Source organism: Xenopus tropicalis, chromosome 4, assembly GCF_000004195.4.
Source record: "Xenopus tropicalis strain Nigerian chromosome 4, UCB_Xtro_10.0, whole genome shotgun sequence".
In the NCBI taxonomy this organism is placed as follows: domain Eukaryota; kingdom Metazoa; phylum Chordata; class Amphibia; order Anura; family Pipidae; genus Xenopus; species Xenopus tropicalis.
The window spans coordinates 12,876,989-12,890,537 of NC_030680.2; the positions used below are offsets into that span (position 1 = coordinate 12,876,989).

Sequence of the window (13,549 nt, forward strand, 5' to 3'; positions counted from 1 at the left end):
TAACACTAAAGCTCCTTCCTATATCTCTGCTCTGATCTCAAAATACACTCCTTTCCGCAACCTACACTTTGCTTCTGACCTTGGCCTCTCTTTCCCTCTCATCACTTCATCCCATTCCCAACGGTAACACGTCTCTCAAGCTTCGGCCTGTCTCTGCAACTCCCTACTATAAGTTATCGGACTCTCTCCTTTCTTCCTAAACTGCAAATGATCCCTAAAGACCCACTTGTGTAGAGCAGCATAATCAATGCATCTGGATCAATCAGGAATTAACTTATTATTATTATTATTATTAATGACCAATTGTTTTTCTCTTCCTTATGTTTTAGATGTACACTAACACCTTTAGATTGTCAGCTTGTTTTAGCAGAAATAAAAACTATTGATTACATACAACAAAAAGGGCCTCCCAGTCTTTGGGGATCATTTACAGATCCCCCTGACACATGCAAGAACACCAAGGGGAGAAAAAAGGGTGATGATGCTCTAAATGTGACACACAAGTTAGGGGACAGGTGGGGGGCTTAAGACACCTCCTGTCTGCCCCCGCATTAATACATGGTGCATTTGTAGCTGTGCTTCACTTTGGATCAGTGGCAATTCTATCTGCAGAGCAAGGTGCAAAAAACATGTTTTATATTAATGTGTTTATTTCAGTCTCAATGTCCATTTTCAACATTTACAGCCAATATTTGTTCTGTTGAACAGCTTTCTTCTTTAAATCCAAAGAAATGATCTTTAAAGGGTTTGAAATGGAAAGTGCAGCCACTAAGCCTCACCACTAGATGTCAGCGTTGGGGAAAGAAAGAAGAATGCATAAGTCTTGTATCTTTCTATAGGAGACATTTTCAGTTCTTGTATCAAACACATATGGACTCTGCACAAAATTAATTTGATGTAGGGGCAATATTTGTTCCCCAGGTTAAGTACATACCACCTTTTCGGTATAGACAAAACATTTGACCAAACACCTCGAAGCCACGCCCCCAAACACCAAGCACAAATAACGATTGGAATGGCAGCAACAGCAATAAAGAAGCATTTTATGCCTGACCCCGTGGCCCCCCGCACTTCATGGCATTTTTCAAGGCCACATCACGCTATGTGACAATTAATAATTCCAAGATAACATATTCCTGCATGCGTTCCTCCAGCTGGCACAGGGCTTTGCAGGGTCTGATGAGCCAGAGGGACACCGGGAGAAAACCAAGTGGGCCCCACCCATACGGCATGGGCATGCTCATGAGGGGAAGCAAATGTTAAGATGGAGCCCAGGAGGTTGTGAGGGGGTTGCCACCTTTCTCTTTAGATATAGATGGGACATCGGGAGGGGTGTCAATGATATATAGGGGCGGGACATGATGTAGCGAGATGTGATTGGCCATATTTCACGCCAATCCTACCCCGTTTCCAGATGTCTAAAAACCAAGCAGGCAGCTATGAACTGGGCAGCCCATCTAAAAACCGGACCCCAGGCCCTTCCCATTGCAGCCCCAAAGGGCCACTGCTGTCCCAGTCCAATACTGGGGCTTTGGCTGTGGGTGTCCTGGTTCCAAATGCAGAGTTGGACTGGGGGGGTTCAGGGCCCACCAGAGCTGCTGCCCCAGAGGTCCTGCACCCCCCAAGGTGCCCCCACTGGCCACGTCCCCCGCAGGGGCCCCCGTCCGACGTCCTTCCCTGAGCGCGTGTAAAGGTGGCCATACACGGGCCAATTGTAGCTGCCAATATCGGTCCCATAGACCAACTCGGCAGCTTATCGGCCCGTGTAGGGGCACAAACGACAGACCTGCCCGACCGATATCTGGCCTGAAATCGGGCAGATATTGATCGGGTAGGTTAAAAAATTTAGTTGGATCGGGGACCGGCGTTCTAATTCAATTGTCGCCAAACAACTGAATTAGCCTAAATTCACCCGATATCGCCCACCCGTAGGTTTTAACCTGTCGGACTGGGGGGTAAAGGGCCCACCCCACTCCCACCCCAGGGGCCCTACAGGTGCCCCCCTAACCCCCCTTGCAGGGCCCTCCACCTGACGTCCTCCCCTGAGCTCGTACATTTAATGCGTCAGGGGAGGAGCAGTCTGGCAGGGGGGTCGGGTCTGGGCCGCCGGGGCCCACCGTGATTTTTCCCAGTGTCCCGACACCCCAGTCTGACCCTGTTAACCCGTATGGCCACCGTAAGTGAAACATGTTAAGGGAGGACACCCGCGGCTGGGGGAATGGCAACAGGGTCCCGACGGCCCAGTCCAACCCTGTGTAAATGCCCTCTGAATCCCACCATAAGGCCACAGTCACACCTGGAATACCGCCCACTTCTCTCTGCCCGCAAAAACACCACAGACACTGTGCGTCACTATGGCCTCACCAACATTGCGGTCCCACAAGCTGAAAGCAGGGAATTCCCATTTAAACTTAGAAACTCTTTCCAACTATGCACCCACCCTGTTTTCTATTCATAATCCCTGTATATTATCTAACACAAATGACAGGGCAATGGTAGAGTTACATTAAAACCTTGTTAGTGCATTACCCCAGAGCTAATCTCCCATTCGCACCTCAGGTCTTGTAGTTACTCATTATTACTTATTATTACTTATTATCACGCTTTTCCCGCGTTCTAAGACGATGCTGCGTCACAAGCAGTAGCCATAGCAACCTGCGAAACAGGAAGTGCGCTTTACAGGCGCCATCTTGGTGCTCTCACGCAGCGGCTAGGCCAGCGCTCTTCCTATTTGCTTGTGGGAGGCGGATGTGGTGTGACGTAATTCCGGAATTTCTTTCAGAGGCTGATTTCGCTGAGCTAGGGTTGTGTGTGCGGCGTGAGAGGGACAGAGAGCAGTAATGGAAGGGACAGACGACCTGTTTGATGACATTATTATGTGCGAGCAGAGGTGCGGCCTGTGTTATGTTTACTTACCGATGTGCAGCTGCAGGCAGAGGAAGTTCAAGTTTGAAATGTATCATTATGTGGTTGTGCGAGTGACTTGGGTTCCTTTGCAGGTACCGCGGGGAGGGGTATGAGGAAGGGTTGGCGGAAGGAAACAGTGCGGGAGAGTCAGAGGGCAAGCAGTATGGAGCTGTCTATGGAGCAAGAATGGGATCGGAGGTGTGTATAATTATATACTATTAAATATATATATGTGTGTGTGTGTGTGATTCACAGGATACCCCCATTCATAGTGTAAATCGGTGCTACTAAAAAATAAGTAGTGACACTGGTTAAAGGATGCCATGTATTAAAGGAGAAGGAAAGGCTAATAAAGAGTTAATCCCAAGCTGCAGGCATACCTTCAGTTCTCTCAATAGTGCCCTTAAGTCTCCCCATACAGAGAAAAAAAAACGCTGAGCTGGGTAGAGAAGATTCCCATAATGCATCACTCCCTCAAGACTTGGCGGCTTGTTAATGCAGGCGACGCATGCGCACACAGCAGGAGCGGCCGGTTGCCATGGCGACGCAGCGTCGGCGAACTCTGTGACAAGCAGATGGGGGGAGCGGGGCGGCAGAGGGTTTGTGGAGCTTGGGGGGTTTGTGGTGGGAGCGGCGGAAGCTTTGTGGCGGGAGAGGCGGAGGCTTTGTGGCGGGAGCGGCGGGGGCTTTGTGGCGGGAGCGGCGGGGGCTTTGTGGCGGGAGCGGCGGGGGCTTTGTGGCGGGAGCAGCGGGGGCTTTGTGGCGGGAGCGGCGGGGGCTTTGTGGCGGGAGCGGCGGAGGCTTTGTGGCGGGAGTGGGGAGGGGCGGAGGCTTTGTGGCGGGAGTGGGGAGCGGCAGAGGCTTTGTGGCGGGGAGCGGCGGAGGCTTTGTGGCGGGAGTGGGGAGCGGCGGGGGCTTTGTGGTGGGGAGCGGCGGAGGCTTTGTGGCGGGAGTGGGGAGCGGCAGAGGCTTTGTGGCGGGGAGCGGCGGAGGCTTTGTGGCGGGAGTGGGGAGCGGCGGAGGCTTTGTGGCGGGAGTGGGGAGCGGCGGAGGCTTTGTGGCGGGAGTGGGGAGCGGCGGAGGCTTTGTGGCGGGAGTGGGGAGCGGCGGAGGCTTTGTGGCGGGAGTGGGGAGCGGCAGAGGCTTTGTGGCGGGGAGCGGCGGAGGCTTTGTGGCGGGAGTGGGGAGCGGCGGGGGCTTTGTGGTGGGGAGCGGCGGAGGCTTTGTGGCGGGAGTGGGGAGCGGCAGAGGCTTTGTGGCGGGGAGCGGCGGAGGCTTTGTGGCGGGAGTGGGGAGCGGCGGAGGCTTTGTGGCGGGAGTGGGGAGCGGCGGAGGCTTTGTGGCGGGAGTGAGGAGCGGCGGAGGCTTTGTGGCGGGAGCGGGGAGCGGCGGAGGCTTTGTGGCGGGAGCGGGGAGCGGCGGAGGCTTTGTGGCGGGAGCGGGGAGCGGCGGAGGCTTTGTGGCGGGAGCGGGGAGCGGAGGGGGGGCTGGCTTGTGCTTTTCAGCCCATACAGACAAGATGGCGGGCGCCGTTCACTGAAACAAGTATGTAGGTTCTAGTATGTGTATCTCTGTAAATCTTTCATTAGGCAAGCCAGGAATATGGCGTTTTTACACAGCAATAGTAGTACTATTTAATAGCGTGCTTAATAGATTTTGACTTTCCTTCTCCTTTAATGCAAAGGCGATTGCTCCACAAAAAACTCATATAAATAATGATAATAACCATTGCCCCATTTAATTACACTTTTTCTCCTCTTTGGACGCAGCTTGGCTGTTACCTGGGTTTCGCTTCAACATGGAGGCTTCTATTGGTACCTGCTTCTGATGATCGTCAAAGGTTTGTTTTCCTGTGCTTTAATAAGTAACCACCACTGATCCAATCAATCTGAACATTAGGTTCCTGCTTACACTAGCAATATAGCTTATTTTGAAAATAGGACCTCAGGGATGTCATGTTAAACCTTTTCCTGAAAATCCAGTCACAAAAGACTTGTGTAGTTAAATAAGTAGAATAGATGGTTTTTCGTTATGAATAAAACACAATTTTATCCAACGGTAAAATATGCAAACATTTTGTCATTGAGGCCTTAAGGTTATGTATAGTGCTTTCCTTTTAAAGGAGACCAAAGAAACAAAGAACTAGGCTAGAAATGCTGTTTTTTGGGGTTTCTGTGCCAGCTCAAGCCCACAGAAGCCAGTCAAAAATCTCTGTTTTACATTACAAGCTGATTCAGTTTACATGGCAGCTTGGAAACCAGTGTATTCTACATCTGAGTTCATGAATTATCAGCCCTGTTGCATTAGCTTCTGTGACAGAGGTAACCTCCTTTTAAGATTTCAGAAGGTCTGTAAGTTTAGCATCTCAACAGCAACACAGAGCACACAGAGCATGTGCAGCGCCACTGACACTCAAAAGATGGCCTCATAAGATTAGGTCAATAGTGAATGCAGTCATAACTGCTACAATTCTTTGTTGGACTTGTAAGCACCAAGTGATCCAAACTGCTAAAAATTGCTTTGCTTGTTAAGTTTCAATGAAGTGTTTTAGCCTAGTGTTACGATGTAAATCATTACGATAAATGGAAATTGATGTTATTTTTTTTAATTCTATGCAGGCGAAAAATAAAAGCCCTTGATTCACTGATTGCCATGATTCGGAATTTTCATTCAGATGATCCAACTAATCCAAATCTTCAAGAGGACATGGCAAATATCCGTGGGAAGGTAAAACAGGTTAGTGTTGCACAATGCATGTTTTCTATTAAATTATTTTATAATACAAAAGGGAAGGGCCTATTCAGCATAATGTAATTTTATGATTTATGCTGGAAAACTGAAAACATATTGAGAAGGGGTGGGGTTTAAGGTCATCAAATTGCTTACTCAGTGCACAACAGAGTCTTGCTTGGACCCAAACCCACAATACGCATTTTGACCTGTTTGGGCCTGCTACCCAACCCACAACTGCCTTGTCCGCGAGTCGCTGACTGCCATTTAATGGGAAGAACCGTTACTGAAAACCAGAAGTGACGTCAGAAATGAGCAGGGGTAAAAAAAAAAAACAACTCCCCCCAGACAAAAAGCCCCCACCTGCTGCTATCTTGCTCCCTTCCCACAGAGTCTATTTCAGTGAACAGTGTTTCTGATAGTAAAGCTGACCTTTACAAGCAGAATAGCATGTCTTCTGAATCTTCATGTTCATTTTTGATCAGTTTGCCTACACAGAGCTTGCTGGAGCAAACGCAGTTAAACGTAATCACAGAGTATCTTTATCTGTGGAAGAACACGAAGATTCAGAAGATGGTGCCTGCTATCTCTGCTGCAATATTCTGCTTGTATAGGCCAGCTTTACTATCAGAGACACTGTTCACTAAACTAGACTGCGGGGAGGGAGCAGGGAGAGGACTTAGTGGAGGGCAGTGAATGAGAGATTTTTTTTCTGGGGGGGGGGTAGTTCTCCTTTAATCTATTACATTATCATCTCAGAAACTTTTTCAAAATGTAACTTAAATTACAGCTTTTTGCAAGAGCACGTTTGTCACATAAAAGGCCCGTTCTCTCCTGTGCCCCCACTTCTGTGCTTTTATACAGACTTGCCTGCATTTTGTGCAACCAGCAATGAATTGCTAGCTAATCCTATCATTTTTTTCCCATTCTCTTCTAGGTTTGTTCAATGTTGAATATTCAGCCAGATTTTCAAATAAATCCAAGTGCCAAGGGACTTTCTTTCTGAGAAGGAGTAGCTGTTATAATGCGCGGACCTGCAAAACTACTGGTGCCAGGAAGCATATTCAAGATAAACTGCGGCTGCTCTGAGCTAGCCCTGTTACTAGATAAGGCAGCACTGAGGCTTGGGATGAAGAAGAACTTTGATCTTTGTTGGCTTTGTGTGGATTATAACAGAGTGTTTTGCTCTACAAGTCTTAGCATTACACAGACATAGGTTTGAAATGAGAAATGTTTGACGCTGCCTGGTTTGGAGTGATACTGTAGTGTTTTGGGGGTAACATTCCATTATATAAGTGAAAGGATATATCTTGGTTCAGTTTTGACAGTTATAGCCAAGTTACGCTGATCTGGTCTTGTGCCCAGTGAGAAGATGTCATGAGAAACTGGAGGGGGTGCAGCCCCTTTATACTGCAAAGTTGCTTGGTGTTAGCAACTACAGCTTTTAAACAAAATTATTGTGGTTTCTAAAAACATTGCAGCAGGCCCGGACTGTGTTCTGGCCAATGCCTGAGGGGCTGCTGTAAGATGCCATAGACACTCACTATTTATTGGGCTGGGGGGGCTGTTTGTTCCTCTGGGTACTGGGAATGCCAGGGGGGCTGTAAGGTGCCACAGACACTCACTATTTATTGGGCTGGGGGGGGGGCTGTTTGTGCCTCTGGGTACTGGGAATGCCAGGGGGGCTGTAAGATGCCACAGACACCCACTATTTATTGGGCTGCTGGGGGGCTGTTTGGGCCTCTGTGTACTGGGAATGCCAGGGGTGCTGTAAGGTGCCACAGACACTCACTATTTATTGGGCTGGGGGGGGGCTGTTTGTGCCTCTGGGTACTGGGAATGCCAGGGGGGCTGTAAGGTGCCACAGACACTCACTATTTATTGGGCTGGGGGGGGCTGTTTGTGCCTCTGGGTACTGGGAATGCCAGAGGGGCTGTAAGGTGCCACAGACAGTCACTATTTATTGGGCTGCTGGGGGGCTGTTTGGGCCTCTGTGTACTTTGAATGCCAGGGCCTATTTTAAATCCAGGCTATGTAAGGGGTAATTAAGTAAAGTAAAATATTTCTAAGTATTGTTACTCTAATTTCAATAAAGAGCCCACATGTCATGTAAACTCTGTTTCTTTGTTTATAATTACATCGTTATTTAAGATAAACTATTATGCTTTCTCTGCAAGCAGTGCTAAGCCGCTATGCTGGCCTGTTGCTCAGTTGCCAGAAGGGTTAAGTCATTGATGCAGTTTCTCTCTGCCTTGTTTAGACTGAAGTTTTAATAAAAGAGGAAGAAACTAGTGCAGAGTAGCTTCTGGAGACACTGACTGTATCAGGGACTTAAACTTGTGGTGGACAGCAGCATATCACTTCAACTCTGCTTGTGAGAAAGCACAACATTAGCAGCTAAAAATTGCTAATATGATAAAAAGTCATGCAAAACAGAATTCTTTTGGGATGTTTAGTTCCTCTTAAAGGTGAAGGAAAGGCTAAATCACTAAAGAGTGCCAAATATTAGCCTCCCCTCCAGTGATTGTCATCGCTTGCCTGTAACCCCCAGCTGATGCTCCTGTTAGGAGAACACTGCACCGGCCTGGGGTAAATGCAGGCAAGCGATCCTTTTCCTTCCTTATATTATTTTCTTTCTAACCTGAAACATTAAAAGATATTTCTATCAAATAACTACCTCATTTAAATACAATACAATTTTAAATAATATTAAGCATATTAAATTTTACTTTATACTAGGGGAATTCACAAAAGTGCAGTAAAGTAAATTTTTTGGAATGTAATTGTAAAAAGAAAGTTAAATTCACCAAAGCCTAAAATTGCCCATACAAAGGCCCCTGCAGGTTGATATGTGGCAGGTAAGAATATACCAACATGTAAGAAATGATTTGACCAATTAGATGGTCCAGTACTTTGGTGGCCAAATTAGGCAAACAGCTAATTGTATAGTGTTGGGCCACAAGGTAAAGTTATCCTAGGCACATCTCTACCCCTGATCGCCCCTCGTGCCTAGAACCCCCCCTACTGTTGGGCCTACCCCTAGTTCCGGCCCTGTACTTGTAGGGTCACCTCTCCAGTCAAGCAGATCTTTACATGTTTGGCTAGTTTCACTTCTACTTGTTTTTGTGACAAATGTGACCTAAACATTCTCATGTTTATACACATAAATGTTATATGGAGGAGAAATATGGCATGGTGTGATTGTTGAGTGAGTGAATGGGGATACATATGGTAATGGAGTTGCCAGAAGGTTGTAGGTTTCAGATGCAGAGGCTTTTGGAGGGTTCAAGGAACATTAATATTTAAATGTCAGGATGGCTGGATGAAAGTGAGTGCAGGCTCTATGCAGGGTTACTGGAGAAATGAGGGAGAAGTCATGACTTGAGAGAGGCGGATAATGGCAGTATATGTTACAGCAGTGATCCCCAACCAGTGGTTTGTAAGCAACCTGTTGCTCCCAGTGGCCTTAAAGCAGGTGCTTATTTTTGAATTCTTGGCTTGAAGGCAAGTTTTTTTGCATAAAAACTAGGTGTACTGCCAAACAGAGTCTCCTGTAGGCTGCCAGTCAATATAGGGCTACCTAATAGCCAATCACAGCCCTTATTTGGCACTACCAGGAACATTTTTTATGCCTCTGTTGCTCCCCAAGTCTTTTTACATTTGAATGTTGTTCACAGATAAAAAAAAGATTACAGGATAAACAAGGCAAATTGAGGCAGGTTGGAAAAAGGTGTTTAAAGGACCAAGACTAAAGGTCCCCATACACTATAAGATCCGCTCGCTTGGCGATGTCGCCAAGCAAGTGGATCTTTACCTGATATCCCCACCTACGGGTGGGCGATCTCGGGTAGCAAGTTGCTTTAAAAAAAAAAATAATCTGATTGTTTGGCGTTTGCGGCCATGGGCAGTCGGTCCTCGATCCGACTGGATTTTCTCGTTTTTGCCCATACACGGGCCGATTCGGTCCAAGGGACCGATATCGGCAGCTTCTATTGGCCCGTGTATGGGGACCTTTAATTTTGTGAAAGGATTTTTGTGTCAGAATGGATGTGGGATAAAACGTAGTACAGGTATGGGACCCGTTATCCAGAAAGTTCCAAATTACGGGAAGGCCGTCTCCCATAGACTCAGTTAAAAGAAAAAAATTCTAATTTTTAAAAATGATTTACATTTTTCCGGTAATGATGAAATAATACCTTCTACTTGATGCCAACTAAGATATAATTAATCCTCATTGGATGCAGAACAGCCCTATTGGGTTTATTTAATTTTTAAATTATCTTTTAGTAGACTTAAGGGATCTTTCTGTAATTTGGATCTCCATATCTTATCTGGAAAACCCAAGGTTCCGAGCATTCTGGATAATGGGTCCCATACCTGTACTGAATACTTGAGCCAAATTCCTGCGGGCCAAGTGCATGTGGGTGTAGGCAGAATTTGGCACAGACATTTTGTACAGAGTGGATAAAACTGAACCCAGAATAAGTAGATGAGGCCCAAGGGCAGGGGTCCCCAACCTTTCTTACTCGTGAGCCACAGTCAAATGTAAAAAGCAACACGAGCACCATAAAAGTTCATGGAGGTGCTAAATAAGGGCTGTGATTGGCTATTAGGGGCCTCTATGCACCCTATCAGCTTACAGGGGCTTTATTTGGTAGGAAATCTTGTTTTTATATAACCCCTGGGAGCAACATCCAAGGGGTTGGCAAGCAACATGTTGCCCCGAGCCACTGGTTGGGGATCACTAAAAGGCTAAAGGAAAGAGGAGACATTGCGTTGTCCCCTCTGACAAAAGCCATAAATATGGAACTGGAACTAGCCTTGTTAGCTCATTCATACAGCTCTACATACAAACATGTAATCTCCTGTACATTCATTTGTGCGTGTGTAGGTGTGGTGTGTTTGTGGCTGGGTGTGTATATCTAGCTATACACATCCATTACTTTCAGTCTGCCCAGTGCAGGTGATTCATTCAGATAACTGACCCAGTCAAGAACAAACTAAAAGAACATTTCCAGGCTGTCATTACCTAGTTGCTGGATGGATTGTGTATTTAAGAGTCAGCCATTTACTATGAATTTTTATACTCATATAGGCTTATAAAGCAATTTGCTTAATGAAGGTCGCCTGATAGGTTTCTGCTTTTTATTTGGTACCACAAGGATCAAGCAGGGTAAAGCAATTATATAATAGTGTGTTTATAAAGTCCTCATAGTACAAACCGCTGCTCTGCAGATATCAGTCAGAACATGGGTAGTTTTGGTACCATTTACTAGCCAGTTAGCTGCCAACATTGGGGGGGGGATCAGAAAGGATCTGTGCCACTGTGACAGAATGCTCTGGTATACAGATAGCTAGAATCTCAGCCATAAAGCAGGGCAGGACTGCTGCTTACAATGGGGGCGATCAGATAGGATCTGTGCCACTGTGACAGAATGCTCTGTTATACAGATAGCTAGAATCTCAGCCATAAAGCAGGGCAGGACTGCTGCTTACAATGGGGGGATCAGATAGGATCTGTGCCACTGTGACAGAATGCTCTGTTATACAGATAGCTAGAATCTCAGCCATAAAGCAGGGCAGGACTGCTGCTTACAATGGGGGGGATCAGATAGGATCTGTGCCACTGTGACAGAATGCTCTGTTATACAGATAGCTAGAATCTCAGCCATAAAGCAGGGCAGGACTGCTGCTTACAATGGGGGGATCAGATAGGATCTGTGCCACTGTGACAGAATGCTCTGTTATACAGATAGCTAGAATCTCAGCCATAAAGCAGGGCAGGACTGCTGCTTACAATGGGGGGGATCAGATAGGATCTGTGCCACTGTGACAGAATGCTCTGTTATACAGATAGCTAGAATCTCAGCCATAAAGCAGGGCAGGACTGCTGCTTACAATGGGGGGATCAGATAGGATCTGTGCCACTGTGACAGAATGTTCTGTTATACAGATAGCTAGAATCTCAGCCATAAAGCAGGGCAGGACTGCTGCTTACAATGGGGGGGATCAGATAGGATCTGTGCCACTGTGACAGAATGCTCTGTTATACAGATAGCTAGAATCTCAGCCATAAAGCAGGGCAGGACTGCTGCTTACAATGGGGGGGATCAGATAGGATCTGTGCCACTGTGACAGAATGCTCTGTTATACAGATAGCTAGAATCTCAGCCATAAAGCAGGGCAGGACTGCTGCTTACAATGGGGGGATCAGATAGGATCTGTGCCACTGTGACAGAATGTTCTGTTATACAGATAGCTAGAATCTCAGCCATAAAGCAGGGCAGGACTGCTGCTTACAATGGGGGGGATCAGATAGGATCTGTGCCACTGTGACAGAATGCTCTGTTATACAGATAGCTAGAATCTCAGCCATAAAGCAGGGCAGGACTGCTGCTTACAATGGGGGAATCAGATAGGATCTGTGCCACTGTGACAGAATGCTCTGTTATACAGATAGCTAGAATCTCAGCCATAAAGCAGGGCAGGACTGCTGCTTACAATGGGGGAATCAGATAGGATCTGTGCCACTGTGACAGAATGCTCTGTTATACAGATAGCTAGAATCTCAGCCATAAAGCAGGGCAGGACTGCTGCTTACAATGGGGGGATCAGATAGGATCTGTGCCACTGTGACAGAATGCTCTGTTATACAGATAGCTAGAATCTCAGCCATAAAGCAGGGCAGGACTGCTGCTTACAATGGGGGGGGGATCAGATAGGATCTGTGCCACTGTGACAGAATGCTCTGTTATACAGATAGCTAGAATCTCAGCCATAAAGCAGGGCAGGACTGCTGCTTACAATGGGGGGGGGGGGGGGTCAGATAGGATCTGTGCCACTGTGACAGAATGCTCTGTTATACAGATAGCTAGAATCTAAGCCATAAAGCAGGGCAGGACTGCTGCTTACAATGGGGGGATCAGATAGGATCTGTGTCACTGTGACAGAATGCTCTGTTATACAGATAGCTAGAATCTCAGCCATAAAGCAGGGCAGGACTGCTGCTTACAATTGGGGGATCAGATAGGCTCTGTGCCACTGTGACAGAATGCTCTGTTATACAGATAGCTAGAATCTCAGCCATAAAGCAGGGCAGGACTGCTGCTTACAATGGGGGGATCAGATAGGATCTGTGCCACTGTGACAGAATGCTCTGTTATACAGATAGCTAGAATCTCAGCCATAAAGAAGGGCAGGACTGCTGCTTACAATGGGGATCAGATAGGATCTGTGCCACCGTGACAGAATGCTCTGTTATACAGATAGCTAGAATCTCAGCCATAAAGCAGGGCAGGACTGCTGCTTACAATGGGGGGATCAGATAGGATCTGTGCCACTGTGACAGAATGCTCTGTTATACAGATAGCTAGAATCTCAGCCATAAAGCAGGGCAGGACTGCTGCTTACAATGGGGATCAGATAGGATCTGTGCCACTGTGACAGAATGCTCTGTTATACAGATAGCTAGAATCTCAGCCATAAAGAAGGGCAGGACTGCTGCTTACAATGGGGATCAGATAGGATCTGTGCCACCGTGACAGAATGCTCTGTTATACAGATAGCTAGAATCTCAGCCATAAAGCAGGGCAGGACTGCTGCTTACAATGGGGGGATCAGAGAGGATCTGTGCCACTGTGACAGAATGCTCTGTTATACAGATAGCTAGAATCTCAGCCATAAAGCAGGGCAGGACTGCTGCTTACAATGGGGGGGGGGGGGGGATCAGATAGGATCTGTGCCACTGTGACAGAATGCTCTGTTATACAGATAGCTAGAATCTCAGCCATAAAGCAGGGCAGGACTGCTGCTTACAATGGGGGGGATCAGATAGGATCTGTGCCACTGTGACTGAATGCTCTGTTATACAGATAGCTAGAATCTCAGCCATAAAGCAGGGCAGGACTGCTGC

General features: G+C 47.1%; 1 protein-coding gene across 1 annotated transcript; it reads left to right on the plus strand.

Moving 5' to 3' along the window:
- Positions 1-2,813: 2,813 nt before the first annotated feature.
- Positions 2,814-7,751, plus strand: lto1. The gene is made up of 5 exons (NM_001130228.1): positions 2,814-2,890; positions 3,000-3,105; positions 4,677-4,747; positions 5,526-5,643; positions 6,575-7,751. The coding sequence occupies exons 1-5, from the start codon at positions 2,841-2,843 to the stop codon at positions 6,641-6,643; spliced, it is 414 nt and encodes a 137-aa protein (NP_001123700.1). The 5' UTR covers positions 2,814-2,840; the 3' UTR covers positions 6,644-7,751.
- Positions 7,752-13,549: the final 5,798 nt, after the last annotated feature.

Bases quoted from the DNA above. Each gene is read 5' to 3' on its own strand.
- lto1 (NM_001130228.1), top strand. From the start codon at position 2,841: ATGGAAGGGACAGACGACCTGTTTGATGACATTATTATGTGCGAGCAG. The intron at 3,106-4,676 runs GTGTGTATAATT...CTTTGGACGCAG, and splicing joins GAGCAAGAATGGGATCGGAG to CTTGGCTGTTACCTGGGTTT. The intron at 4,748-5,525 runs GTTTGTTTTCCT...AATTCTATGCAG, and splicing joins GCTTCTGATGATCGTCAAAG to GCGAAAAATAAAAGCCCTTG.